This window comes from Monodelphis domestica, chromosome 3 (genome assembly GCF_027887165.1).
Source record: "Monodelphis domestica isolate mMonDom1 chromosome 3, mMonDom1.pri, whole genome shotgun sequence".
Taxonomy (NCBI): Eukaryota; Metazoa; Chordata; class Mammalia; order Didelphimorphia; family Didelphidae; genus Monodelphis; species Monodelphis domestica.
Window position 1 is genome coordinate 210,944,272 of NC_077229.1, and position 26,572 is coordinate 210,970,843.

The 26,572-nt window shown below is 41.7% G+C and overlaps 1 protein-coding gene across 7 annotated transcripts in view; it reads left to right on the forward strand.

Annotated features, from left to right (window-relative positions):
* The window catches only part of JARID2 (jumonji and AT-rich interaction domain containing 2), a 309,369-nt gene that overhangs the window by 252,673 nt on the left and 30,124 nt on the right, over nucleotides 1-26,572 (forward strand). For all 7 annotated transcript variants that reach the window (XM_056823455.1, XM_056823456.1, XM_007487918.3 and 4 more), the window contains 4 exons: nucleotides 9,481-9,713; nucleotides 17,318-18,443; nucleotides 22,007-22,512; nucleotides 26,288-26,380. In XM_056823455.1, the coding sequence (XP_056679433.1) occupies nucleotides 9,481-9,713; nucleotides 17,318-18,443; nucleotides 22,007-22,512; nucleotides 26,288-26,380 (1,958 nt within the window). The remainder of the gene's footprint in view (nucleotides 1-9,480; nucleotides 9,714-17,317; nucleotides 18,444-22,006; nucleotides 22,513-26,287; nucleotides 26,381-26,572) is intronic.

The following is a 26,572-nucleotide window of genomic DNA, read 5'->3' on the forward strand; positions in this document are numbered from 1 at the left end:
CTTCCCCCCACCCCTCTCCCCAAAGAAGATACTAACTGAGAAAAAGGGGCCTGTGTGTGTAAAGTGCCTTTTGTATTTCTCTTTTTCAGTTCATTCTCTGAGGGTGGACGTTTACATATTAATTTTAATTCTATAGCTTTATATAGTGTTGTTTCCACTCATCTCACTTTTCATTGCTTCATGTAAATCTTTCCAGCTTATTTTGTTAAATTAACCTTTTTATCGTTTCTTACATCATAGTAGTATTCTATGACAATCATATATACCATAGTTTCTCCAGCCATTCCCCAGTTGATGGACATCCCCTCAATTTCTAATTCTTTGCTACCACAAAGAGAAATGCTATAAATATCTTGGGATGTGGAGGGTTTTTTTAATTTTTCCCTGATCTCCTTGGGCAACAGACTCAGCAATGGTATTGCTGTGTCTAAGGGGATACACAGTTTTATAACTCTGGGCATAATTCCAAATTGCTCTGCAAAATGGTTGGATCAGGTCAGAGTTCCATCAGTAGTGTATTTGTGTCCTCATTTTGCCATTTACCTCCAACATTTGCCCTATCACTCTTGTAACATTTTAGTCAATCTGATAAGTGTGCAATATCTCATAATTATTTTGATTTGTTTTCCTCTAATTAGTAGTGATTTAGAGTATTTTTTCATGTGCCTGTATATTACTTTGATTTTTTCATCCAAAAACTATATCTTTTTGCCATTAAGAAGATACTTTTATTATTAAATATTTTACAAAGATCTCTATGTGTTTTAGAGATGAGATTTCCATCTTAGAAACTGTTTATACATTTTTCTCTCTCAGATCTTGGCTACATTAGTTTTATTTTGTATTGAAACTTTTAAAGTATGTAATTATCCATTCTACATCACAAAATGTTCTCCATTACTTATAAATTTCTCTTGTATTCACAAATATGATAGATACTGGGTTTCCTATTATTCTGATTTGCTTAAGATATCTTCTATTCTGTCTAGGTATTCCTTTTGGTCTTCTATCAATGAATGGTGTAAGATGCTGGTCTATACCTGGATTCTGCCAAACTCCTTTCCAATTCTTTTGCCCCAGAATTTTTACCAAATAGTGAATTCTTGATCTCAAAATTTGTATCTATGCTTTTGTCAAATATAAGCTAGCTACTATAGTCTTTTACTATTTGTTGTATGTCATGTACTGTTCCTCTGATATACCTTTCAAAAATTTCTTAGCCCATAATTACTACTCACTGATGAATACAGTTTAAAATCTGGTATTGTTAGGAGACTTCTTTACATTTTTTCCCATTTATTAATTTAGTACCCTTGATCTTTCGTTCTTCCAAATGAATTTACTGTTTTTTTTCTAGCTCTACAAAGTAAGTTTTTGTTGATTTAATAGGAATGGCTTTGAATTGTAGGTTAAGTTTAGGTGAGATTGTCATTTTAATTACATTGGCTCTGGCCAACCATTAACAATTAATATTCCCCCAAGTTATTAAATCTTATATTTATGATCTTATAGTTCTTTTGTTTGTTTTGGCAGGTAAATTATCAGGTGTTTTATTCTATCTTTGGCCATTTTAAATGGGATTTCTATTTCTTCATTGTTTATGTAAATTTATTTTCTATCCTACCACTTTGCTAAAATTATTGATGGTTTCAGCTAACTGTTGAGTTGAATTTCTAGGATTTTCCATTTTTCTTACCTCTTTATTACCTTGTAAGCTAATAAAACATAGATATCAGAGGCATATAGCCTGAGACAATCAAGAAATTCAGGCAAACCTTTGCAGAGAAATTGGCAAAGAGATAAAGAAGCAAGCTAAGGATTCTAAGAGGTCAAAGTGAAGAGGGGTTGTATTCCTGCTATTGAGGGCATACTGTGGAAATACATAATTGTGGGAGGCAGAATGTTGTGTTCAAGAGCAATAGCTAATTCAGTTTGGCTGTAATGTCAAGTATGTGGATGAGCATAATAAGGAATAAATTACAGCCAGGTTTTGGAGGGTCTTAAAAAATCCAAGGTGAGGTGTCCCCCATTTTATCTTTGAGGCAATGGGGATTCACTTAAGATTTTTCAGTAGGGAAAATGGTATGGCTCATATCTATGCCTTAAGAAGGTTATTTTGGGGGGTGCAGCTGGGTACCTCAGTGAATTGAGAGACAGGCCCAGAGACGGATGGGAGGTCCACGGTTCACATCCAGCCTCAGACACTTCCCAGCTGTGTGACCCTGTTTTCTAGCCCTTACCACTCTTCTGCCTTGGAACTAATATGCAGTATTGATTCTAAGATGGAATGTGAGGGTTAAAAAAAAAAAAGATTATTTTGGCATATATGTAGATGATAGATAGTATTTGCTTGGTAGTCATGATCCATTAAGCAGGTTTTCCCAGTTTTTTTCCTAAGAAAATCCATTATGACTAGTGTGAAAATATTTAGACATAGTTGGTTTTTGTTAAAATTTTTAATCAAAATTATTACTTTTGTAAGTTGAACAATTTCACATGCAGAAGAAATACTTTCCTTTTTAAAATAACTCTTGAAGTTTTTTTTTTGTTATTTTTCAGGGTATTCTAGTTTATTAGTTGTAGTCAGGCCCATCTCTGTCATTCCAACACACTGCAATAAAACCACAGAGGCAGAATTGTCCAAATCTCAGACTTGCAAGAGACTTTAGAGGTTAACTAGCATGACCCATGTCTGAGGAGAAATCAATCTTTTCTACAATACTGTCGACAAGTAGTCATCTAGCCTTTGCTAGAAAACCTCTAGTGAGGGAGAAAACCCAAAGCTGCCCAAATTCACTCTTGGAGTGTCTTATCATTACAATTAGTTATAAATGTGGTTTATTTAGATTTTTCTACATCTGGGTATAGGCAGCTTTAAAGCACTTTGCAATTGAGACTTGAATCCTAGCTCTTCATTATTCTAATGTTAGCTTATAATTTACCCTTTAGAGTAGTCCTGAACTGTAGTGTTTCTTCCCCATTTTGTGTGTGGGGGGAAATGTCTTATATAATATTTTTATAGAAAGTTCTTAATCCTTGGGTAGGAGAATGGGCCCTTATTTAAACATATTGGTTCATCTTTTGGGCCATTGCAGACAATTTTTGTGTGTTGATTATTTTTTCATATTCCTCTTTCTTGTGTACTTATAAATTTTAATAACTTTGTTCCTATAACATATGCTTAATCAACTCTGCTAATTTATTAAATTAACATTAATTAAAGTATAGGGTAATATTCACATTGTGCTCTTTTGGTCAACAAAAGAAGGCTAATGTTGAATGGGGTGTTGGAGGACCTGGAGCTGAATCGCATTTATGTTGCATCCTCCCTCTGTGTTTTGTGCCTCAGTTTTTTCCTCTGGAAGCCAGCTGGGTTTAACTAAGATGACCTCTAAGCCAGAATCCTTAGCTTTCCTCTCAGGATCCTACAGGATTCTATCAGAGTAAAAAGTGAAACCTTGGCTTAAAATCAGGTCATTTGAAGCCCATGTGAGTATTGAGAGGGCTGGCTTGGTGGTGGATATGGAGCTGGCCAGTGAGCCAGGAAGCCTGACAGGACTTGGGGGAGTCCTGGCATGGGGGCTGCCTCCCCAGGACTGCCGGATTGCCTGGGCTGGTGAACACAGCGGCCTCCTCCGGGATTCCCCCAGCAGGGATGGAATGGTGACCAATGAGCCGACAAAGTCTACAAAGTTTGTGTTATTTCCATATGAAATCTCCATAACTGAGGCTCTGAGCATGATTAAAACCTGCCTAACAGGGAAGGGAACTGGCTTGTTGTCTAGTCTCCGCTTTGTGGAGGTCCCTGGTGTAAAGATTAAAATTTAGGGGAGACTGAGGCAGGTAGAATTAGTTTCTCTCTGCAAGGAGTATTATATATTTTTTAGAGGTTTATTGAAGATTAAAGATTAAAGAAAAGACAGGATAAGAAACACATGCCTAGGCCAGAGTGGCCTAGACAAGATAATGTCATATCATGGAAGAGCCACCTCTGCTCCAAAACGGAAGCCCCAAAAGAGTCCCGGCCTACGAGGAATACCCTTTAAATAAAATTTTGCTCTCCTCCCAGGTGAGAATTCAGTGAGATTAGAGGGCATTCTAGGAGCTAGCAAGGACTCCTGGGGAATGGAGTCCAGAGTTCAAATCTCAGTTTTACACTGGTCAGGATTTTCTCTCTGTGTTCATTTAATGAGGGATTCTGGGGCAGGGTTTCTTATGTCTTTTTCCCTGTTCTGTCCCTCTTGCTAAAGTAGGAGCCCAGTTTTTGCTTAGGGTTCCCTGTTTCAGGTGCACACGACATACTAGAACCTTTTTGACCTGTTGGGGAGGTTGGCAGATATTCCATTGTTTTGAGACAATAGAACCTCCAAGTTGAACTGCCTCCAGAAAACAAGTGCTGCTTTTGTACAGTAACACGACTTTAATGCCAGCCAGTTGATTGATTCTCTTGTCATGTTGCTCCCCACCCCCATGCTCCCCCCATGGATGCCTTGTAATGACATGAAGCTTGCATTTACATTTCTGGCTCATGATCAGAAACTTCCTCTTTCTCTGCAGTGACATTCTTTCTTCATTTAAATTCCTTCCCTCTGACTCCTTGTCAGTGGATGGTGATTGTCTGCTATTTAATTTTGGAGGAATTGTGTGTTTTGGGGTTTCCCTGAAAGCTGGGTCACATTCTCAACCTCTGTCCTTCTCTGTGCAGACCTTTGAAGCTTTCCAACCTGGGGCCCTTCACTGACCACCTGGGGGCTGGGAGAGGGATGGGGGGCTTGGGCCTTCTGGACAGCTGGGCAAACCTGTTGCATATGGAAAGGCCACTGATTGAGAAACTTTCTTTTTACTTCTATTCAATTTAAAAAAACAAAACAATCCTTCCCAAGGTCAGGATGATCCCCTGGCATTTGAAATATTAGGTTTACTTGTGGTTTCTGCAGAATTCTTATACTGCTGAGATAGTTTGTCATCTGTTTGGAAAAGATAAGTTATTTGCCTGAGGGGCTTGGCAGGGACTTTTCCTGGTCACCTGTCTTTTATTTACATAATGCCTTTATCCAGAAGATAGAAAGTTTGTATAGATTTTGGATATAGGCTTATGAATATTCCTTTAGAAGAAACTTGGGAGATATTTTATGGGGTGTGTCCATTGGCAGCAGGAGTACATAAAGTTTAGCATTACAAGTCAGCAGAGGAATGGAGATTCAGTCTAATTGGTATCTTTAGAAGAGATACAGCCATGCAGTTTTCTGCAGATGGGATCAGATTTGTGGAAACATATTTAATAGAGTAATAGTTCCATTCAGGAAAATGTAGCACATCTCTTTTTTATAGATTACAAATAGGCTCAGAGAATTTTCTCATTCTACTTCATTGTATGCAAAGATCTTTTTCTTCTCTGCTGGGCTGTGATGGCTTTAAATACAAATACAGAGCTATTGGTTTAAAGGACTGGCTTGAGGTGGTATGCAAACAGTTGTCTAAATGCCATTTAACTCTGGAGTATGTGTCTACAAATCAGTATATTTGTCTCTGCTCATTAATATAAAGCTGTTTGTATATGAGTACAATACAATTTCCTAATGCTGTTCAAAGCAATGAAAGAGACTGGTCCAATTATTTCTTTTAATTAGGGACAATGTGACAAGGACTTCTTTACATCAGGCCTTTCTCTCTCTTCTCTTATGTTCACAGGGTTTTAGTCTTTTCCTGGGAGAGTGAATATTTTTTTCCTTTCCCTCCTCTCCCCCTCTCAACAATCTTACAAATTAAGACAAAAGATAATTACTCCGAAGAGTAAAACTGGCATGTTCCCACGACACTTAAAATTAATGAGCTGTTGAGTTCAAAATACACCTTGTCTCTGGTTCAATCTCCTTTGCCCCCTGTCCCTCCCTTCTCCCCAACCCCCACCCCTACCCCCCTACAACACAAGATTTGACTTTTTGGCCCTGTTTGCTATCTTTTGCATCAATGAAGTAGCAACAGTGATCTAGAAAGTGTTGTTTGAATACAGGTAGAGCCTGCTGCCACCCCTCTCCTCAACCCCTCTGTCATTAGTGGTCCTAGTGTCAGGCTGGTTTTTTTAATGTCCTTCCTCTTCTGGTTTAGCAGACTCTGTTTGCCTGGTGTTAATTATTTTTTAAAAATTGTTCTGTTGAGTGACATTTTGTGCAAAGGTTGATATGCTTTTGTCCTCCTTTCCCAAACATCCTCCAGTTATTTCCCCTTTTTTCTTCCCAAGCCCTTTAGAATTTGTTAGCAGGTTGAGAGCTTTTGCTGAATGATGACATGGAGTGTTTGCCTAGAAGTTATCATTGAGATTCTTTAGAAACACTTTTAATTCATATTAATATCTTTTTTAAAAGTCTCTCAAGTCTCCTCATGCTTCACCTCCTCTGCCTCCATTTCCCAGAGAGCCATCCCTCTAACAAAAAATATTAATGGAATAAGAATTAAAGTCAACAAAATCAGTCCTTAATACCTATTCAGTGTTCCCACCCCCTAGGACCTTCTGTTGTCTCAGCATTGGCCTTGGGAAGGCTTCTTCTCTTAATTCTTGCTTTGAGGCCATGATTTTTCTTTGTAAATTTTGGACCTTCATTTTGATGGTTTTGCCGCTATCCCCTCCCCCTCCTCTTTTTTTTTTTTATCATGGTATGTATTATTTATTGACTGTTTACTCTCCAACAGTTCATTTAAGTATATATGTATGTATTCTGTATTCACTCCTTTGGTCACTCCTTATAGCACAGTAATATTCCATTATGTTCCTGTACCATAATCTGTTTAGCCATTCTCTAGTGGAGATCTACTTTTCTTTGTTAACAGGTCTTTGTTTTCTCAAAAAGTACTGCAGGAAGTATTTTGGTGTATCCAAAAAAAAATATTTCTTTCATTTTGGTATTTGTGGTGGAGTAGGATAATAATTCATGGTGATACAGGTATTATTCCTAAAGCCACTTAGAATGAGGACTGCCTTTCTGTATACTTGTCTGTCTTGGCTTTCCAAAATAGCCAGGACTTCTTTGGGGGATATCTGGGTATGAGGGGCCTAACAATTTCTAGGTCTTTCACGTCGGTGCCCTTGATCTCAAATATTCAGGAAAAATAAGACTACTTTGACAAACAAAAAGTATAAGAAGAGATAGGGTGGTGAAGCATAGAAAGCTTAGGATTTGAAAGGAGAAAAGGGAATAAGCATTTATTAAGTCTCCTACTGTGTGCCAAACTTTACAAATATTATGTCATTTGAAAGTCAAGGATCCTGTGGTCCTGGGCAAGTCACTTCTCATTTGTAATAGGTAGGATTTCTTCCAGCCCATGATGCACCAGTGCACACTCCATCACTGGTGGAGTGGTTTCCCTCCTTTGCAATAAGTGACTAGTTAGTGTTTTCTGTTCTTAAAATCCATATACTCTCCATAATGACTCAATTATGTAATATTTGAAAGGTATTTTGAGAATATATTTATAGTGGCCCTTTTTAAAGAGGAACAAACAAAGATGCTGAGAAGGAACATGTCCATTGTCACTGCTAGTAAGGGATAGAGCCAAGATAGGGACACCAAGTACTTCTGTTTATTGCTGCTTGGCGAAACATTGAAACCAGAGGGAGTCATTGGAATTTTCTGGGGTAGGGAGTGACATGCATGGTCTGACTTATGCTTTGGGAATATGAATTTGGCAGTTCTTTCCCTTCCAGGTTTAATAATTTTAAAGCTTTTCCAGTTTACCTTCACAAAGGTTACTACAACCCCTTCAGATTCCCACTTCATGCTCTACACTATGCAGCCAGAGCAGGCCAACTTGATATTGCTCCCTATACATGACATTGCATCTCTGTTCTCTGCTTTTCTCCCTGATGGCCCTCCATGCCTCGTTTCCTTCATAGGACATCTCCAGTGTGACCTTTCCTGACTCCTCTGCCCCCTGAGGTTATTTTTGTATTTACTTCTTATATGTTGCATATTTGCTTTCCTGTTGTTTATCTCAAATAGCACACATCAACTGTTCAACGGGTCCGGCACTGTTTGGCTTATGTTTCTTTATTTCTAGCCCATTAACAAGTGCTGCTCATTATGGTTTGTATCATGTCTTTAACCTTCTGTTTTCTCCAGGAGGAAACAGAGAACTTGAGAATTCTCTATGTTCTCACAGCTGGTTATGGCTGAGATTGGCAATGAAGAGATCGTTTATATGGCCCCCTGATTAAAAAAAATATATATGATTGTTCTGTGATTTCTTTTTTGAATGTTGCTTTCTGTTTATCTCAGACCCTGGTGCACATACTACTGGCTTGCGCAGAGTGGATGCTTTTTCGATTGTCATTGAGGAAACATGGGTTTTCTGGGGTTGTTTCCTAGAAGCTGGCTTTCCTTTATTTACAAAGTATTTTTGGACGTAGAAGGAACTAGAAATGAAATTCTCAGGGTGTCAAATTGAGAATTGAGGCAGCGGCTCACCGGAGCTCACTGTGTTCTTTAGAGACTCGGGGCTTTGCCAGGGAGAGAGGGAGAGGGGTATGGCTAGGATGGAGGGAGAAAAGGGGGTCTTTCTTAAATTGTTCAGATGAAAAAGAAAAGGAAGAAAAGCTTCTCGTAGGGCGTATTTATAAATGCCTGTTACTGTTGTCATATTGATTTCATGGTAAGGTAAGGAATCGAATCCAAATAGGATTCTGCCATGTAAAATAGGTGCTGATGACATTGGTGCTGCTGTGTTACCCACAAATAAGTCAGCTAAAGCTTCACTTATTAATTCAGGCTCTTAGGAGACAGCACACTCACCAGAATGAACAAGAACATAAGACTTGACCATATTTGAAAAGGAATGTTATTTCTCCGTTAATTGTTTTGTAGGAGTACTTCAAGAGGATTGCATCATTGTCTGCTGCACAAGGAAAGTAGGGAGGTGAAATGAGTGGGCTCCCTCCGAATTTGGAGCCAGGTGACTAGAGTTTAAATCCTGGCTTTGTCCTTTTTTAAAGCTTTATGTTTCGGGGACTCAGATTTCTCATCTCTAAAATGAGGGAATTGGACAAGAAGATCTGAAAGATCTCTTTCATCCTGAAATTGTTATTTTCCTAGACCTCATTTGTCTTGTGATATGTGGTACTGAGAAGAGGTCTATCATGGCACCTGGGCTCAAGGCTTGGAGAGAGAGATTTCCAGCCTTTTCTTCCAACTTGGAATTCATTTTTGTCTGACTTAGCTGAAACGTGTAATTCTGAAAGTTTACCTGGCTTCTGGTTGCATCATTCTGTGCAGGGGTGATTCTTGAAGGTTTCCATGTGATGTTGGTTTGCTTTTTTTTCTCACTTGAGATGAATTTTGAACATTCTGTTTGAGTGAGGTCATCTTTTGAGTTATTTCAGTTTTGGGCATTTTAAAGAAACTTGACTTTATGTTTCTTCCAAGGTTAATTGGTGTTTGTGAAGATATGACATATTTAACTCGCACCAACTCTGTTCATGTCTTCTAGTATTCAATGGGTCCAGCAAATCCTCAAAGGAGAAGGAACCTGCCCCAAAACACAGAAGCAAAGAGGCTACACCAGGGAAGGAGAAGAACAGTGAACCCAGGGCTGAAAGCCGGAGGGAACAGGCTGCTGCTACCCACCCCCCGGCCACAAACACAGGCTCTTCAGCTAAAGGGCTTGCTGCTAACAACCACCACCACACTCTCCATAGATCGGCTCAGGACTTAAGGAAACAGGTAATCTGGCAAGGGCTGTATGCATGGGGTCAGTGTCCTTCCTCTTCTCCAGTCTATTTTATGAAATTGGAAGTCAAATATTTTAGGTAAAAAAACAAAATAAAGAAATGCAAAACAAGGGGTAGAGACTGATAGAAAGAAACATTATCTACCTAACATGGATGCAGACTAGTCCTAGATCATGGCCCCTCATCAAACATTAGTCATCCCTGAGAGAATGACAGAGAACAATTCATCGTCCCATGATTTGTTGGGACCTTGCAATAGCTTCAGCCACCAGGGAGCTCCATTAACTCTTTGTCTCCTTGACCATTAGTGCAGAGGAGGAAGTTCTGTGTTACCATCATAAGTAGTTCTTGTTTTAACACCAATCTGGCATAGAGTTAGGCAAGTGTGGAAAGCCTCTCTTGTTCCTCCCCTACCCACACTTTATTTTAAATGAGAGCAGATAGCTTAGATGGAGATTATCTATCCATCTACATAGAGAGAGAATAAAAACAGGCTGATACTTATGACTTCTGTGCTCAGTCCAATTCTTTTGAAACTCTGCCTCCTAACTGCCTATCATATTCTTGCTTTACAGGATGCATCCATCTTCAGCATTTTAGAGGCAAATGTTTTAAATAGCCATTATTTGATGGGGTGCTGATTAATTGCTCTATATTTGAGGGATGCCCTTGCGATGTCAGAATGTGGGTGCTTTAGAACTTTGTCCACCAGCAGGAGATAAAATGGCTGCTACCCCACCACTTTTTGGTTATTTTCTGGCCAGTCTGTATAGGACCCTGCTGCTTTAAAGGGGACTATCTCTTTGAGGATGACCACAGGACTTTGTTGTTGCTATCCACAATTTTCCTAAGCATGGCTAATAAAAATGGACTCATCCTAGTAATTTGCATAATTCTAAGAGGCAAGAGTAAAGGAGTTGCATGTTCTGAAACTCAGAATCCAGGTCATAAGGCATTTCTGTGGCAAAGTTAGGACCCTACCTAGGACTCCAGGGTCACCTCTCATTTTATCATGTAGGTAACCATGCAGATTGAGTGGATTGCCCTTTTCCCCTTCATCTCATTAATCCTCTGATGCTCTAAAGATTTATAAAGAAGATAATAATATAGGTTGAAGTTTTTCTGTACTTTCATTTTTTTGTAGGATGATCAGTCTCTCCTCCACTTAACACACTCTCTCTCTCTCTCATTTACTCACTCACACTCACACACACATGCAGTCTTTCAGATAGATTTTAAAAATCATGAGGTCCTCGATATTTTCCATGATGAGTGAGTTCCTGGGACAAACTAAATTTGTGTTGCCTCAGTCTCTGCCATACCCATCCCTAAACCTTTAAGACATTTAATGATTCTTGGAATTTACCAAAAACCAAATCTCACATCACACCCTTTTCCATTGAAGGTGATGGGAAAAGTGGAGGACCCAAACTTTGTTTTAACTGTCTAGTCTGAGTCTTAGGAGTGCCTTATCTATTGGCTTCAATGAGATAATGTAAAGAAAATGTTTTGCAAAATATAAGGGTCTATGTAAATGTCATTGGGTATGGAAAACCAATCTTAAAATTTTAAGCTTAATTTTGTTGGATGAACAGAATTCTCTTTTCACTCTTTTTCTTGAAAGGAAAAAAGGAAAAGCAGAGCCCCTGTTGAACATAAGAAATTCCCCTATTGTCTATGTCCAAATAATACATATCCCTGAAAGGTTGGAAGGGTTCTTTGGCTTCAGGAAAAGTATGCTAACCAACCCTACACACTTCCCTGAAATTTGTTTTTGTCAGAAAACAAGATTCATCTGTTGGGTTATTAGACCTATTGGGAATTGATTCATAATCCAAGTCCAATAGTTTAGGGATGTAAGTTTGAAAGATAATGAAGAGGATCACCATCACCTCTGGCACATCATGTACAATTTGGAGGTCATTTGCTTTCAGAAAGCACATAAAAGGAAACAGAAAAGGAGAGATGGCAAATGTCATTTTCATTTTGCTCCCTGGTTTTTCTGTGTTAGTCAGTAAACATGTATTAAGCAAAGAAAGGCAGAAGACAGTCTGTTCTCCAAGAGCATAATCTAATGGAGAAAATAACTTGCAAATCACACTATACTTAATCCTGAGGTAAGGCTTCCTATATAGGAGGTGAGATTTTAATTAAAAAACATTTTAGTAGTTTTTTTTTTTAATTTTGAAATGAAATTTTAGGTTTAAAAAAAATTAAATGGAACTTGAAGGGAACAGAAGATGGGAGATAGATCTAGGAGAGAGAATGTTCCAGGCATGAGGGACTATTGTGAAAATAGACTTTTCTATCTTGTTTTCTTTGATGGTTGGAGAGGTCCTGTGCACAGTGGAAAGAATGCTAGATTTGGAGTGAGAGCTCTCTCTTCTTTCACTCTTTGTCAGTCAATTTCTCTGTATCATATTAAACTTTATAGCCAGAGTTGTGCTCCTGAGGGTGGGTTTACAGAGTTGCCTCCCATTTCCCAAGCATCTGCAGAATATGGGCTCTCTCTGTCTCTCTCTCTGTCTCTCTCTGTCTCTCTCTGTCTCTCTCTGTCTCTCTCTCTCTCTCTCTTTCTCTCTCTCTCTCTCTCTCTGTCCATCTGTCTCTCTGTCTGTCTGTCTGTCAAGTATTCGATTATAATCAATTTCTCTTGTAATCCTATGTATTTTCATGCATTTAAAGACATTATTCTTCTTTACCTGTCAAAGGAGGAGGGGGGGAGTGTGTGTGATAAAATAAGTTAACCTTTGTTTTTAGGAATGGACTAGAAGTTAGAGGGATCCTAGTCTCTAGAACTGTCCCTGACACTGATTGTTTTTGTGACCCTGGCTCCTTGGGTTCCCTTGCTCACTTGGGGCCAATAATATAATTTCTGCTCATTGGAACATGAGAAAATATCCTTAAAACAACAACAGTGTGAGCATTCTGCCAACACATAACTGATGGAAGCTGTTGATAACAATAACAATAAAAAAAATGACATCCGTGCAGTGCTATATTGTTTGCAAAGTTTTTAAAATTCCTTATACTGATTCCCTGGACTAAATGAAGGCCATTTTAGCTGTCAGCTTCTCATAGATATAGGCCTTTAGGGGTCAACCTTTGCAATCTAAATGAGGCTGTGCATGTGAGGGAGAGTTTGTTAGGTACACCATTCATTAGTGGGAAATGTACCCAACACTATGGTAATACTTGCTGGTAGATAATATTGGAGGTATAGAGGAACAGGAATAACTATCATGGTCCTACTTGGTAAATTTCATCAATTAACATGCTCAAATCGATTTCTGATAGGTAAAAAACCCAGTGTGCGCCGAGTTTTATATGCTACAGTGACTCGGTAGCCATTAACCTCAGATAGTAGGAATGTAGTATTTCCCCTGCCCTACTCCACCCCCATCTTAGCAGGGATGTGCCTCACCCTCTGCTCTTTCTAGTAACTAACATTGTATTTTTGTTAGAGGCAAGTTAATACTGCTTGTCATAACAATAATGCTTTAATTGCTAGTGGTACAGTATACACTTCCTCTCTTACATGTTTTGGGTGTGTGGTAGGTTCTTCACAATGGCACTAATGATGTTTTCCCTTCTGTTGCCTAAAATAGCACCTCATTTCAAGTGCAGTAACAACTTCAACAAGATAAAAAAAATGAGCTTACACCTAAGGAAGGTTTGGAAATAACCTGTATCCCTGGGATTATAATAAGGACTTTTTTACCTGCCTAGAAAACTTGGGCACCTGCAATGAACTGGTGAACAGCTTTCATAGGTGTTTCTTCTTGGGCAGTGGGGTCTCTCCATTTTTGTTCTAGGCTCTGCCGAAATGGGGAAGGAAGGGGGATAAAATTCAATTTTCCCATCAGCAGACTGAGCAGTCTAAAGTTGTAGCGATCTCTTTCCAAAGTTTAAAAAGTTTTGTCTTGGAAGGGTTACAAATGATACAGAAGAGACTTTTCCTCTTGGCTTTGAGTTTACTAGTGAATATAAAGGATTGGATGGCCTCTCCCATATCAGAGGACAATTTTTAAAACAAGTTTTATTTTCCTTGTTTGAAGACAGTGTCATTGAGAGGCACATATGGGAAGGTTTCTTCTTAGAGGAAAATGAAGGGGTACCCATTTATTCAGTCTTGCACAGATGTTTACTTACCAAGAATATCCCTGCATTTATGATTTTCTCTGGTGACTGAAGGTGAAGGAAACTGCTACAGAAAGAAAAGCTAGTGACACTCATTCTGCAGGTGCCTGGCCTTACTTGAGGAGAATAGTGAAATCTTCACTTAGCCATTATTTTGTTGTTGTTGCTGTTGAATCTTTACTGTTTTCCTAAAGAAAAGATCTCTTACACTGGATTGCCAAGTCCTTTGGCAGTTTTTCTTGTGTGATGACTTTCCATTCAAATTTCTTTGGAAAAAACAAGCACCCCTGACCACAAATGTTTCTCTAGCTCAACTCACTGGCTCTGTCTTTTTGAGCAGGAGATGGGTGGAGAAATTCAGCTCAATGGCTCTCTCTAGTGGGTCAAGCGAGCACTGCACAATCCTCTCTGAATGCACACATTCTAGAGTTTACCTGCCTCCCAGAAATCTTGAGAGGATCAAAATATTTCCATTCAATTAGCCAAAAATTGCTCGTATGCATAAATTTATTGTTAGACTTTTAAAATACTTATGTGTGTGTTTCTACAATCAAGTGGAATTGATTGTTGAATCATGAATAGAAAGGATAAAGGGAAACTTCATGTCCCGAGGGGTTTCCTATCCTTGGTCTTACCTATGCACCTCAGGGAAATGAAGGCATTTTATTACAAGACTATAAGTCCTCTGCAGTGTGGCTTTCAAGAAATCTCTCAGAATGAAGTTAAGGAGGAGAGAATACAAAAAGTACTGATTTCAGTCTTGCATATAAGAGGAGAAATAGCTTCATGGCTCATGTGGCTGGTCCCCCCAGCTGGGCCTGGTAGCCAGAAGCTGTAGGTGACAACCCCTGTGTTTTGGGGAGGAGTGGAGGGTAGACCTGACTCGGCTCTCTTACTTTGTGATTAGGGCTTGTGCTTGTGGGCATACCAAAATCTACCGTCCTATCTGTGGCCCAAAAGGTGTCTACTGGGAGCCTGGGGACTCTTCAGGCTTTAGTGGCTGGCTGTCCAGGGTTGGGGGGGGGGGGTAATGTTTCCTTTTTTCCCTCTCAGATTCTAGCAAAGCAGCCTTTCTGGGACTTCTTTCTGGGACTGGATCTCTTCTTCCCCCCCCCCCCCCCCCCAAAAAAAAAAAAAAAAAGGTACATGAGGAAATGAATTTTCCCCCCATGAGCTATTCAGATACCTTATTTTTCATTAGGTTGCTCTGTCTGTAGGTTTGGAGGGGGAGCCACTTGGGGTGGGGAGAGCCATGCCAAGCTCAGTCCTGCTCCAGAAATGAGAGTAGTGCCATGAGAAGTTTTCTCAGTTGTTCCCACCAAGGATTGTTTTAATGAGTGTTGAAGGGTTCTCACCCTAGCCAGCTTCATGTTAATTCTCAGATGAATTAAAACACTTTCTCTCTTGTGTGCTCAGTGACAGCAGATCCCCCTGTGGTGAGGAGCTGGGCATGACCTGTGCACTTTCTTAAGCTGGAACTCGGTGTGGTTTTGCTTGAGATGGGGGGGGGGGGGGGGCAGTAGCAAGGTAAGAAAATTCCTTTCTCAATTACTTTTTCTTTGGTACCAATGTCATGTTGGATCCCCAGAGACAAGTACAGGCAAAGGAATGTGCTTCTTTTTGTTGGGCAGCTAGGAGGCAGCTCCCAATTTTTACCACCCAGATGGGTAGACTGGTTCCATTTTCTCCCTTTCAGGATGGTGGGGTCAGCCTAGTTGGTTGAGTTTTCCTTTGTTTAGGTACAATCTTACAAGGTGTATCACTGCATCTCCTGGCAGATATCTCTGTGGGACATATGCTGCTGGGTGTGGGGTGGGGTGGGGCAAAGTCAAATGTCAAATCACACTTCTAATTCTAGTGTGATACGATGCAAGTTCATCCTTTCCTCCCAGGTGGCACAGAGGTGGAATAGGGGAGATAGGAATCCATTCTGCCTTTTAAGTTTGCTGTTTAGGCATGCCAATACAAGTTTGTGGTGGACACAGTTTGGATTTAATTTTTATTAAATGAAAGACTGGAAAAAAGGGACACATCCACAATATTTCTAATAGAGTTAGTTTTTAGGGCATCTACCAAATGGTTAAAAGGTTTTTTTTAAATTTTATTTAAAAAGGGATATCTGAAATAAGTTTTTTGGCATGTCACAAATTATGAAATTGACAGAAAGTATCACATTCCTTCTCATTAAAAAAAAAGAAATGTTGGCAGCAAATACCCTTTGCACTTTAGGGCTGGGTACTTTCAGATTCTAGCAACACATCACTTTTCTTTTTGTCATATCTGGTCCCATTGGGCACATAAAGTAGTATGACATGTGGTTTTCTGGGAACAAAGTGAGCTGGAAGGAGATACTTATAACTGATCTAGTATAACCACTTAATTTTTTCAAATAATCATTGATATTGCAATAATAGTTTAAGGTATGCAGAGAGCTTTACATTTATTATAACATTTGATCCTCGCAACAACCACCATAATGTGTTTCTATTTTCATCTTTCAAATGAGGAAACTGAAGTTGAGAGAATTTAATGCCTCTGACTTCCCCTTCTCCTTTCAACTTTGGAAGTCAAACCTAATATTTAGCTAGGTTGGGAGAACAGGAACCATATGTGAAGGCTGGATGAGGAAGATGAGAATGTTTTCACTGTTCTAGAGATTTGATGCATGCATTTTTTTGTTTTGTTTGTTTTCAGCAAGGAGCTCTTCAGGGAAACCAAGATGGACTCAGAAAAAATAGTAATCATAGCCAAATTTATATAAAGCTTCAAAGTTTACAAAGAAATTTATAAATACAGTCTGTTAGAGACAAGAAAAGAGATTGGGGAGAGAATAGATTGACCCTAACCAAACCAAGTCTAATAAATGAATCAGAACCTGAGTTTAAGACTGAAGAGTGTTTGACTTCTAGTTTTTTAATCTTTCCTTTTTTGTACATGTCCCTGCTTTTGCTTTTCTCTTTTCACACATGGAGCCTGCTCTTTGTTTGGGGGACCATAGCCTAGGCTGAGATTGGTATGTGTATTATGAACCCTCACATTTTATAAAAGACCAAGCTGGGTGAGTAGACCCTTGCTTTAAAACATACACCACACAATACCTAGCTGCAAGTGATCCATATCAGTCAAGAGAATATCCTATATAGATGTCAATAGATACCTATATGCAGAGACAGCTATCTATTGATACAGATCTGTCTAGAGAGTTATCACTTGACAATAGATAGTTATAACTCTATTTCATTTAACAAAACAAAGGCAAGTGATTTCATTCAGAAATAGAAGCCTGGCCTAGGCAATGGGCAGCCCCCCATCTCTCCTGTAACAGGGCCAACAAGCTGCAGACTTGTCTGCAGGTCGTCCTGGATGCATTCTGAAGGGTGGGCTTGTGTCCTGCGTTGCCTGTTACTAACTGTGCTGTTATGTCTCCTCCCACCTTCTTTCTCCCTGTTCCCTCAGGTTTCTAAGGTAAATGGAATCACTCGACTGTCCTCTCTGGGTGCGAGTGCAGCCAGTGCCAAAAAGATGCGCGAAGTGAGACCTTCACCGTCCAAAACTGTGAAGTACACTGCAACGGTGACCAAGGGGACTGTCACATACACCAAAGCCAAGAGAGAACTGGTCAAAGAAACCAAACTCAATCACCACAAGCCCAGTTCAGCCGTCAACCACACAATCTCAGGGAAAATTGAAAGTAGCAATGCAAAAACCCGCAAACAGGTGCTATCCCTCGCAGGCCCGTCCAGGGCCTCAGTGGCCCCCGGCGTCAAGGTCAATGGCAAGTTGAACCCAAAGTCATGCACTAATAAGGAAGTGGGCAGGCAGCTGAGGGAGGGGCTGCGCACTTCCAAGAGGCGGCTGGAAGAGGCCCATCCTGCGGAAAAGGCTCAGCCTCCCCCCAAGAAGATGAAGGGCTCTGCCGAGGCCTCCAGTAAGAAGGTGGTGGCGGCAGCTGCGGCAGCTACTTCTTCTGGGGCTGACAAGAAGCCTCTGCTGAACGGACACCTCCGAAGGGAAGTGCCCGAGAAGAGTCTGGAGAGGAGCCGGCCTAAGCGCGCGGCAGCAGCTGCAGCCTCAGCGGCAGCCGGGGCCGGAAGGAGCCCGGCAGGGAAACAAGCACACGGCAGAGCGGAAGCTGCCGCCTCAGCCTCCTCTGCCTCGGCCGGGGAAAATCGTTCTACCTCGAACATGGAGTCCTTGCACAAGCCTCCCGACTCCGCTGGAAAGCAGGAGAAGGGCGGCAGTGGTGGAGGGGGTGGGAGCGGCGGAGGGGGCGGGGGCAGGCCGGGCTGGGCCGGCACCCATGAGATCCCCACGCTGCGGCCCTCCGCCAAGGAGTTTCATGACCCGCTCATCTACATCGAGTCGGTCCGAGCTCAGGTAGAGAAGTACGGCATGTGCAGGGTGATCCCACCCCCAGACTGGAGGCCTGAGTGCAAGCTCAATGATGAGATGCGCTTCGTGACCCAGATCCAGCACATCCACAAGCTGGGTCGGCGCTGGGGGCCCAACGTGCAGCGGCTGGCCTGCATCAAGAAGCACCTCAAATCTCAGGGCATAACCATGGACGAGCTCCCACTTATTGGTAAGCCACGCCCCTCTGTGGGCACACTCTCCCAGGGGTGCTGCTTGACCCCGGGAGCCTCCCTCCCCCGGGGCTCTCTCTGAGGGTGTGGGATTGGGGTGCTCCTTCCTGCCTGTCACGTGGAGACTGAGCAGGGCACTGTCAGGGAGGGGCTCTGTGACCGTGGGTCTGAGTGCGGGCACGGAGATCAGCCGGGGAGCTAGACTGTGGATTCTAATCGGTCTACTACATTAGCTTCTTTTATGCTCTGTTCTATCAGGATATATTCCATTCTATTATGGGACGGTATTATTGTGTCTATACCTAGTGTGACGTATTCTATTAGGATATATTCTATTCTGGGATATGTTGCCTTATCTATCGTATATATGATATATTTTATAATGACATTCTATTGTGATATATAGATAGATAGATATTTTGTTTATGAATGTAAACTGTTTTAGCCATGTAGTATAGCAAAATACTACATTATGCATTAGTTAAATCTCATCAATACAACCATCACATCACATATCTAATATTAATATATAATTATATATTAATTATATTTCATTGTAATTGGTTTCCTTTGTAATCCTATGCATTTTATATTTTATAGCATGACTGAGAAAGGTTTCTCCAGTCGGCTAAAAGAGCCACATAGAAAGAGCAAACCATGGCATAAAGATGAAAAAGCCTTTGAACTAGGATGCTAGGATGACTTGAGCACCTTCCTAGGTTAGCAGACTCAGGCTCCAGGTTGTATAGGGGAAATCTGAGGAGCTGAGCAAGGTAGAAGGTTCATGCTTCTAGGCTTACATGGCTTGTCTGCTTTCTCACTTCTGACTTGCTTCTCAGCCTGAAGTAGAGGGGACAGAAAAAGGGACAGAAGGGGGGAAAGTGCTCCAAGGGACCCTCAGAGCCTCTAGTCTCTTGTTCACTTTCGCCTGCCTTCTTCCCTCCCAGGTTAGTCTCATCTGCTGTGTTTGTGTCTTGATCTTGGTCTGTGGATGAATTCATGTTTATTATTGAGCTCCTAAATGAGGATTTTCCCCCTGACCAGGTGTGGCACAAATGGGTCCAGCACAAGCTTGAGCCACTCGCCACACATTAATCCTGGCTCATGCATTGCTGTCTTCCCTCCTCCCTGGAGACAGTCTTTATATAGACTGCCCAGCCCTCTTCTCCATTTCTTAGACTTGCCCTCAGTGTCACTGGGAACCCTACTCTGTTGTTAATTGTATTTTTCAGAATCTTCAGATTGAATTATCCCTTTGGAGACGGGGACACTTTGCTCGGGAATATTGGTTTCACTTTGGGACCCCAGCTAACCACAGTTCTCTCTGCTGGAGGGACCCACGCAGGTTGTCACGTTGGCTCACATTTGGAAAACCAAATAGTCACAATCACAAATTTTTCAACGACAAGCAGACATTTAACAACCATTAAGTGTCAAGAATAGGCAGTAAAGTGTGGCTCATTGCAAAATGGAGGTTTCATTATTCCTCTCTGCAGGGGGCTGCCAGGGCTAATGCCTGAGGGAGAATCACTTAATTTGAAAGAATTCTTGGTTTATGGTCCGCTGTCAAGTATGACATGTGATAGGACCATAACAAAGGGCTGAGAATACACACATGCATGGGATGTGTGCATACATGCATGCATGCGGAAGTAGAAACGAGAGCCCCTTGATCTCACAGAGCACTCGCTCTCTGGCTCTGTTGGCAAAGCAGGCCTCACATATTAGCATCTTCAGGCTTGTGTGTGGCAGCAGCATGGAGTGCCCCAGAGCCAAGGAGGCAGCCCTCCCCACCAGCATTCCCCTCTCATGATGAAGAACCAGAGAGGTTGTTAGTGATAAAATTTCCTTTTGTTTTAATGTAAATAATTCTTTTGTATGGTCCAGTGTTTTGGAGTTTTGTATGTGCAGCCTGAGGACCTATGTTCCAATGTCACCTCTGTTACTGTGTAGGTCATTAAATGTGCTGAGCCTCATATGTAAAACATATGTTTCCTCATATGTAAAATGATGAGGTTAGAATAGATGGCCTTTGATGTCTTTCCAAATTAAGATAGATCCTATGATTTGGAACCCCCTGTGTTTGTGTTTGCTCGAAGCTGGACTTCTTCCGTGTCCAGGGTTCTCGGCTGGAAGACAAAGTATAGAGGCATGATTAGGTACCTCTCAGACCAGTTAGACTATAGCTATTCAGCTTAAGTATTTAAGATAGGAATCTGTTGAATCATTTTCAACGCTCACTCCAGAATTCAGTAAAAAACATACATGTATGTTTGTAAGCGCTTATGTCCATGTGAATGAAAGTGTTGTCACTTCTGCTTCAGAAAGAGCTGTGCATTTGTTTGCATGATGAAAGAAAATGATAAAGCACACTGTAACGTCTCAACTGTGATTTCAGCCAGACCTATTTTCAGGGCTTTGGCCAGCCAGAAGAGCTTTGGGATTGCTATGCTCCTTTATCTCTAAAATTTTTGTTCAGTTCCATTGAAAAAGCATTTAAGTTTGTGCCATGTATAATAGGCTGTGAACAGGATAGAAGTAAGGAAGGGTGTGTGTCTGTGTGTCCGTATGGTCGATTACAGAGAAAGAACACTGGGTTGGGTATCAAGGAGATGAGGTCTTAGTCTTGACACTCTGTCCCTTATCATTTTTTGTGGCTGGTCTAAACACTAAAACACTGGTCTAAAGTCTTTGGAATTCAGTGTCTTCTTGGAAAATGAAGGAGTTAGACCAGTGCATCTAGGGAGTTCTGTGAATCCAAGTTCAGATCTTCATCATCTGAGCCATGTGTAGTTTTCATCTATCCAGTGTTCGATGCAGAATTCTTAAGTTTTTGCACATTTAAAACCCATATTCTTTTCCCTTTCTTTATTGCCTGCTCCTTTTACCTCACCTCAGAGGATTCCAGAGCATGTAAGGATAGATAAAAACTAAGTTACCCAGTGGTTGCTGAAAAGTACAGAAAGGGTACTTGGGTACACATTCACATTTGTACATGTCCAAATATTTTGAGAACCCCATGGTTTCACTAGAAAAATATTGTCATTTTCCTTCTGTCCCAAGGTATCCCACGCACACACACGTTCACATATCCATCTCCCACTTTCTCTGTCCTTCTCTTGTCCCCCCCCCCCCCCCCCATTTTTAATAGGAAATTCAATCCCTCAAAAGATAATGAGATTTATTCTCATTCATTATTGGCATAATAACAAAACCTGAAGAACTATAGGGACTCCAAAGCCAACCTGAACTTTGCCTATTGCCGACAAAGGATTTTCAGATTATTTAACAGAAACTTTATGTCTCTGTTACCTGATCTGTGTAATGGGAGTAACATGTTCTTATTTCTTTCCTACCTCAGAGGGTTATTGTGAGGATTTAAAAAAAAGATGTAAATGAACAAAATCTGAAATGTAGGAAAGAAGTTGGCTCCCCCCCGCCCCCCACCCCGGGGTGGGAGGGTGGGTTGTCATCTGTGTCCATTGCTGACTTTTAACCTGATTGTTTCCTCTATTCCCCCCCCCCCCCCCCCCCAATCCAAAACAATGTGCCCACTTTCTAGGAGGCTGTGAGCTGGACCTGGCCTGCTTTTTCCGGCTGATAAATGAGATGGGCGGCATGCAGCAAGTGACTGACCTCAAAAAATGGAACAAACTCGCAGATATGCTGCGCATCCCCAAAACTGCCCAGGACCGGCTGGCAAAGTTGCAGGAAGCCTATTGCCAGTACTTGCTGTCGTATGACTCCCTTTCCCCTGAGGAGCACCGGAAACTGGAGAAGGAGGTTCTGCTGGAAAAGGAGATCTTGGAGAAGCGGAAAGGTCCCTTGGAGGGCCACTCGGAGAATGCTTATCACAAGTTCCACTCCCTGCCCCGGTTTGAGCCCAAAAATGGCCTCATCCATGGTGTGGTCCACAAGAATGGCTTCCGGAGCAAGCTGAAGGAGGTGGACCATGTTCAGCTCAAAACTGGGAGGCGGCGACTCTTTGCTCAGGAAAAGGAGGTTGTCAAAGAGAAGGAGGAGGAGGATAAAGGGGTCCTTAATGACTTCCATAAATGTATATATAAGGTAGGAGAGCCTTTAGCATGTTGGTCCTCCCGTGCCCATGTCCCCCCACCCCAAGAATCCTGCTTCAGCATTTTGTTGTGTCTATACACAATGGGCAATAGTGGTGGTTTGAGGAGTTGGTTAGTTGACCTCAGATTTTGTCTGGCAATTCCAATGGGAGATGATGGAAGCGAGGAGTGAGTTGTCTGAGACCCTGCAATGTGAGTACGGCCTCAGAAAACCACTCAGAATAAGGATCAGTGTATTAGGGGGGAAAACACTGAATTGGGAACCAAGAAACCTGGATCTTAGTTTCAAAATTTAACCTTCCTAGTTACTCTGAATTTGAGCCTGGAAGATTGATTGCTTTGAAAAATACAAGTCTCCTGGAGATCAGTTTGGCATTTTATTAACTAGCTAGTCTTGGAGAAATCACTTCCCTGCTCTGCCCCTCCGTTTCCTCACCTGTTAAACAGCAAGGTTAGACTAAATGATCTCTAGGAGTGCTCTCTAGCTCAGGCACCCGGATGGAAAACTTTGAATAATCCCCTCACTCCGCCCAACCCCCTGCTGGTAGTTACAAGCTGCCTAGGAAAGAGCTATTCCCAGCCAAAGATCCACGACGAGCTTCTGCAGTTTTCCCCATAGTACACAACCCTAACTTCATAAAAATATTTTTTCCCCCTTCCCTCCCTATTTATATTCAACACAGTCTCCGCCACCCAGCTCTGAGTGGCTCTGCCAGGTCCTTTTATAGAGAGAACAGGCCCTGATAAAGCTATCAAAACGTATCTCACCATTAACGTGCAAGTGGAGGAAAACAGAAATTGAAACACGTACAATGTTTTCTCCATTTCTGCCAAGTCTCGTTTAAGTGTAAGCCATCCTGAGAACAGTAACTTCTCCAAGAAGTAAGGCATGTTCATCTACAGAGCGGTGTTGACTCTCTCACCAGCTCAGCTTGGCAGTCCCCCCTCCTGCGCAGACATTGGCACTGCGGCCTGGAGTGTAGTGTCTGAGTCGGGCTCAGGGATCGCGCAGAACTTTGGGGCCCTCCGTGCACGTCGCCCGGGACAGGACCCGCAGGCCTGTCCTCCCTCTGCCCTGGGAAACGGGAAGGCTTTCCAGTCATTGCTTCTGTTAACATGGAACACAACCCATTTCCTCAGCTGAATTAAATGCAGAGGATCCTTCCTGAGTTTGGATAGGCCTAGTGATTTCCCATGAATGAGCTTCCACTGAGGCCAGAGCCACAGGAACTTTGATCTGTTCTGATCAGGAATAAAGCTCGAGCCCTTCTGTGGTGTATGGAGTGGCCAGATGGTGAACAATGATGTTACATGAGGTTCTCTCACCTGGGCTCCATTTACCCAAGAGACCTCCAAAGTCCTGGGGCCTGGCCCTGGGGGGCTTGCCTGTGTGGGTATTAACTCCCGGAGGTTCCTTCCCCTTACTGGGTATACTCAGTATTTGCTTCCATCTGTTCTCAGATGAGACGGGGTCTTCAGCTTCTCTGTTAGCTATGGCACATGCTTATTTGGGAGTCAGGGGAACACTCGTCAGTGTGTATGGCTTTGATCCTTCTTTGAGTTAGGCATGTTGTCAGTTATTCATCATACAGTTTATACAATGATCTGGTCAGAAGTTTAGAACTGGAAAGGGCTTCAGAGAAACCACTGAGTACAACCCCTTCTTCATTTTACATATGAAGGATCCCTGGGACAGAGCTTAAAGATCACAGGACTATTCATTGCCTGAGGTGAGACTTGAATCCAGAACGTTGATGTACAAGGCAGTGTGCTTGGTTTAAGGCAATGGTTCTGAAAAGTATAGTTCCAAGACCTTTTCTGGGGCTTCTACAATGTTAAAATTCTTTTCATAATAATATTAAATGTTTTATGATCAATGTTAAAAGATATAATCTTTATAAACAAAAGTTCTTTGAAGGGTGCTCAATAATTTTTGACATTGTTAAGGGTTCTTGAGACCCAAAAGTTTAAGAACCAGCGATTTTGGGGATAAAAACACCAAATGGCATCCTGCTCTCCAGAGGCTTTGAATCTACTTAGGAGACCAGCCAGTGACTTCTGTGAGAGCTCCACAAACAGAAGGATGCAAAGTCCAATTGGATAGTCAGGCTAAATCCAGACAGAAGCAGGGAATGTGTGCGAAGGGGGTCACAGAAGGCTATGCAGAGCTTGGGGAGAAGGGAAGGGTTCTGTACGGTGGGGAGCCCTACGATCCCAGGGCAGTCCAGAGCAGGCACTGAAACTCCTCCCACCTGGGTGCCAGCCCTGTGCTCCCCACTTTCCTAACTATCTCCTTCCCTTTGCTCAGAGCCCCTTCCTTCCTTGGGCAGAGTTGCCACCATTGTAGCCCGCTGGGCTCCAAAGTTTTTGTTTTCATCCCTTGTTAGGATGAGCTCACTAGGCCTTTCCTCCTGACACCCTATTTAGATCCTTTACCAAAGTGGAGGGAGAAGCAGACTGATCAAATTCTGTCAGAAGTTAGAAAAGTAGAAGGGGCTTTTTATGAGTCTCACTTGATAACCACTATTTAAAACTTATTTGGAGCATATGCACAAATTCTTCGATTATATCTGACCATCCAAAGTTCCTTAGCCAAATCATGCAGACCTTTAAACTTTTTGTTTTTGTTCAGTTGTTTCAGTCCTGTCCCAACAACTTTTTGACCCCATTTAGGATTTTCTTGGCAAAGATAATGGAATGGTTTGCCATTTCCATCTACAGCTCATTTTATGGTTGAAGAAAGTGAGGCAAACAGGGCAAAGTTGCCCAGGGTCCTACACCAAGTAAGTGTCTGAGACCAGATTTGAGCTCTATTTGGAGCCTAGCACTCTATCCACTGGACTACCTAACTGCCCTTCAACTTTTAGCAAGTCTAAAATACAGCAGTTAGTGGACAAGGGGGCAGAAGGGGCATTACCTTGGAAAGTATCTACTCTGAGAAAGCAGAGGAAACACAGTAAGGCCTGTTGGCATGAAGCAATGGTACTAAGCATTTTCCAGACAGAACCTAAAGCTGCCCATCAGGGTATTATAGGGATTGTACTTTTGAAGTTTTACTAAGGCAAGGTAAATCTTCCTTTTTCCCTGAATTCCAACATTAGAGTTGGAATATTCTGACATTTGGTATCCACAATCTTAATTCTAAGAATTTCTATCCACTCAAAAAAGTGAAAATGAAGGCAGAACCAGATCACACATTGCTAGCATGAGTTTGGGCAATTCTTACAGATAAGCCAAGGCCTTTTGTAAGTCAAGTTATTTATCCTGAATTTACAGAAAGTCAGAAATCATCTTCTGCCTAAAAATAGTGAGCATGAATACAAGTGCGCATTGGTAGAAATAGTTGATCTTTTGAGGAGTAATTTTGGATCTATGTTTTCTAAGCAAAGAGTTTTTAAAAAGACTGTTAATATATCTCAAATGATGTATTGTTAATATCCTGAAATTGACCTGTCTCTTATTCCCAGTTATCGACAGCGGACATCATTTTCTTCTAGAGTAGCGAAAAAAATTTGCTTCAGAATTCTAGCGGTCTAAGCTTCATGAACCTCCTCCCTATGCTGAGAAAGACTTCTGAGGATGTTTTTATTTACTTCAAATACTTTTTCTAGTTAAAAAAAAAAGTCAGAGAAGTCTGAGAGGATCTAGAAACAAAAGTGGTGGGTCATAGAGGCCGTAGCTGGTGGTAGGTAAGCTTTTGCTTGCTTTTTCTGAAGCCTCGTATCTTTAAGCTTTTTCTCCTGTGTCTTTATTTCCCCCTTGCCCAGGGAAGGTCTGTTTCTTTAACAACCTTTTATCGAACAGCAAGAAACATTATGAACATGTGTTTCGGCAAAGAACCTGCAGCAGCTGAAATAGAGGTGAGGCGAATGGCAGTTTCCATAGAAGTTTGTGGGTTGGTGAGTGACGGGAAAAGCTGTGTCTGTGTCTGATGTGCTAATAAACCAGGTAATGTGGAGAGGAATGCTTTTTCAGGCCAACCTTAGTTAGTCAGGATGGTGTAAGTGAGCCTGGAGGTAAGCAGGTTCTCATGTTCCACAAACCTCAAATGG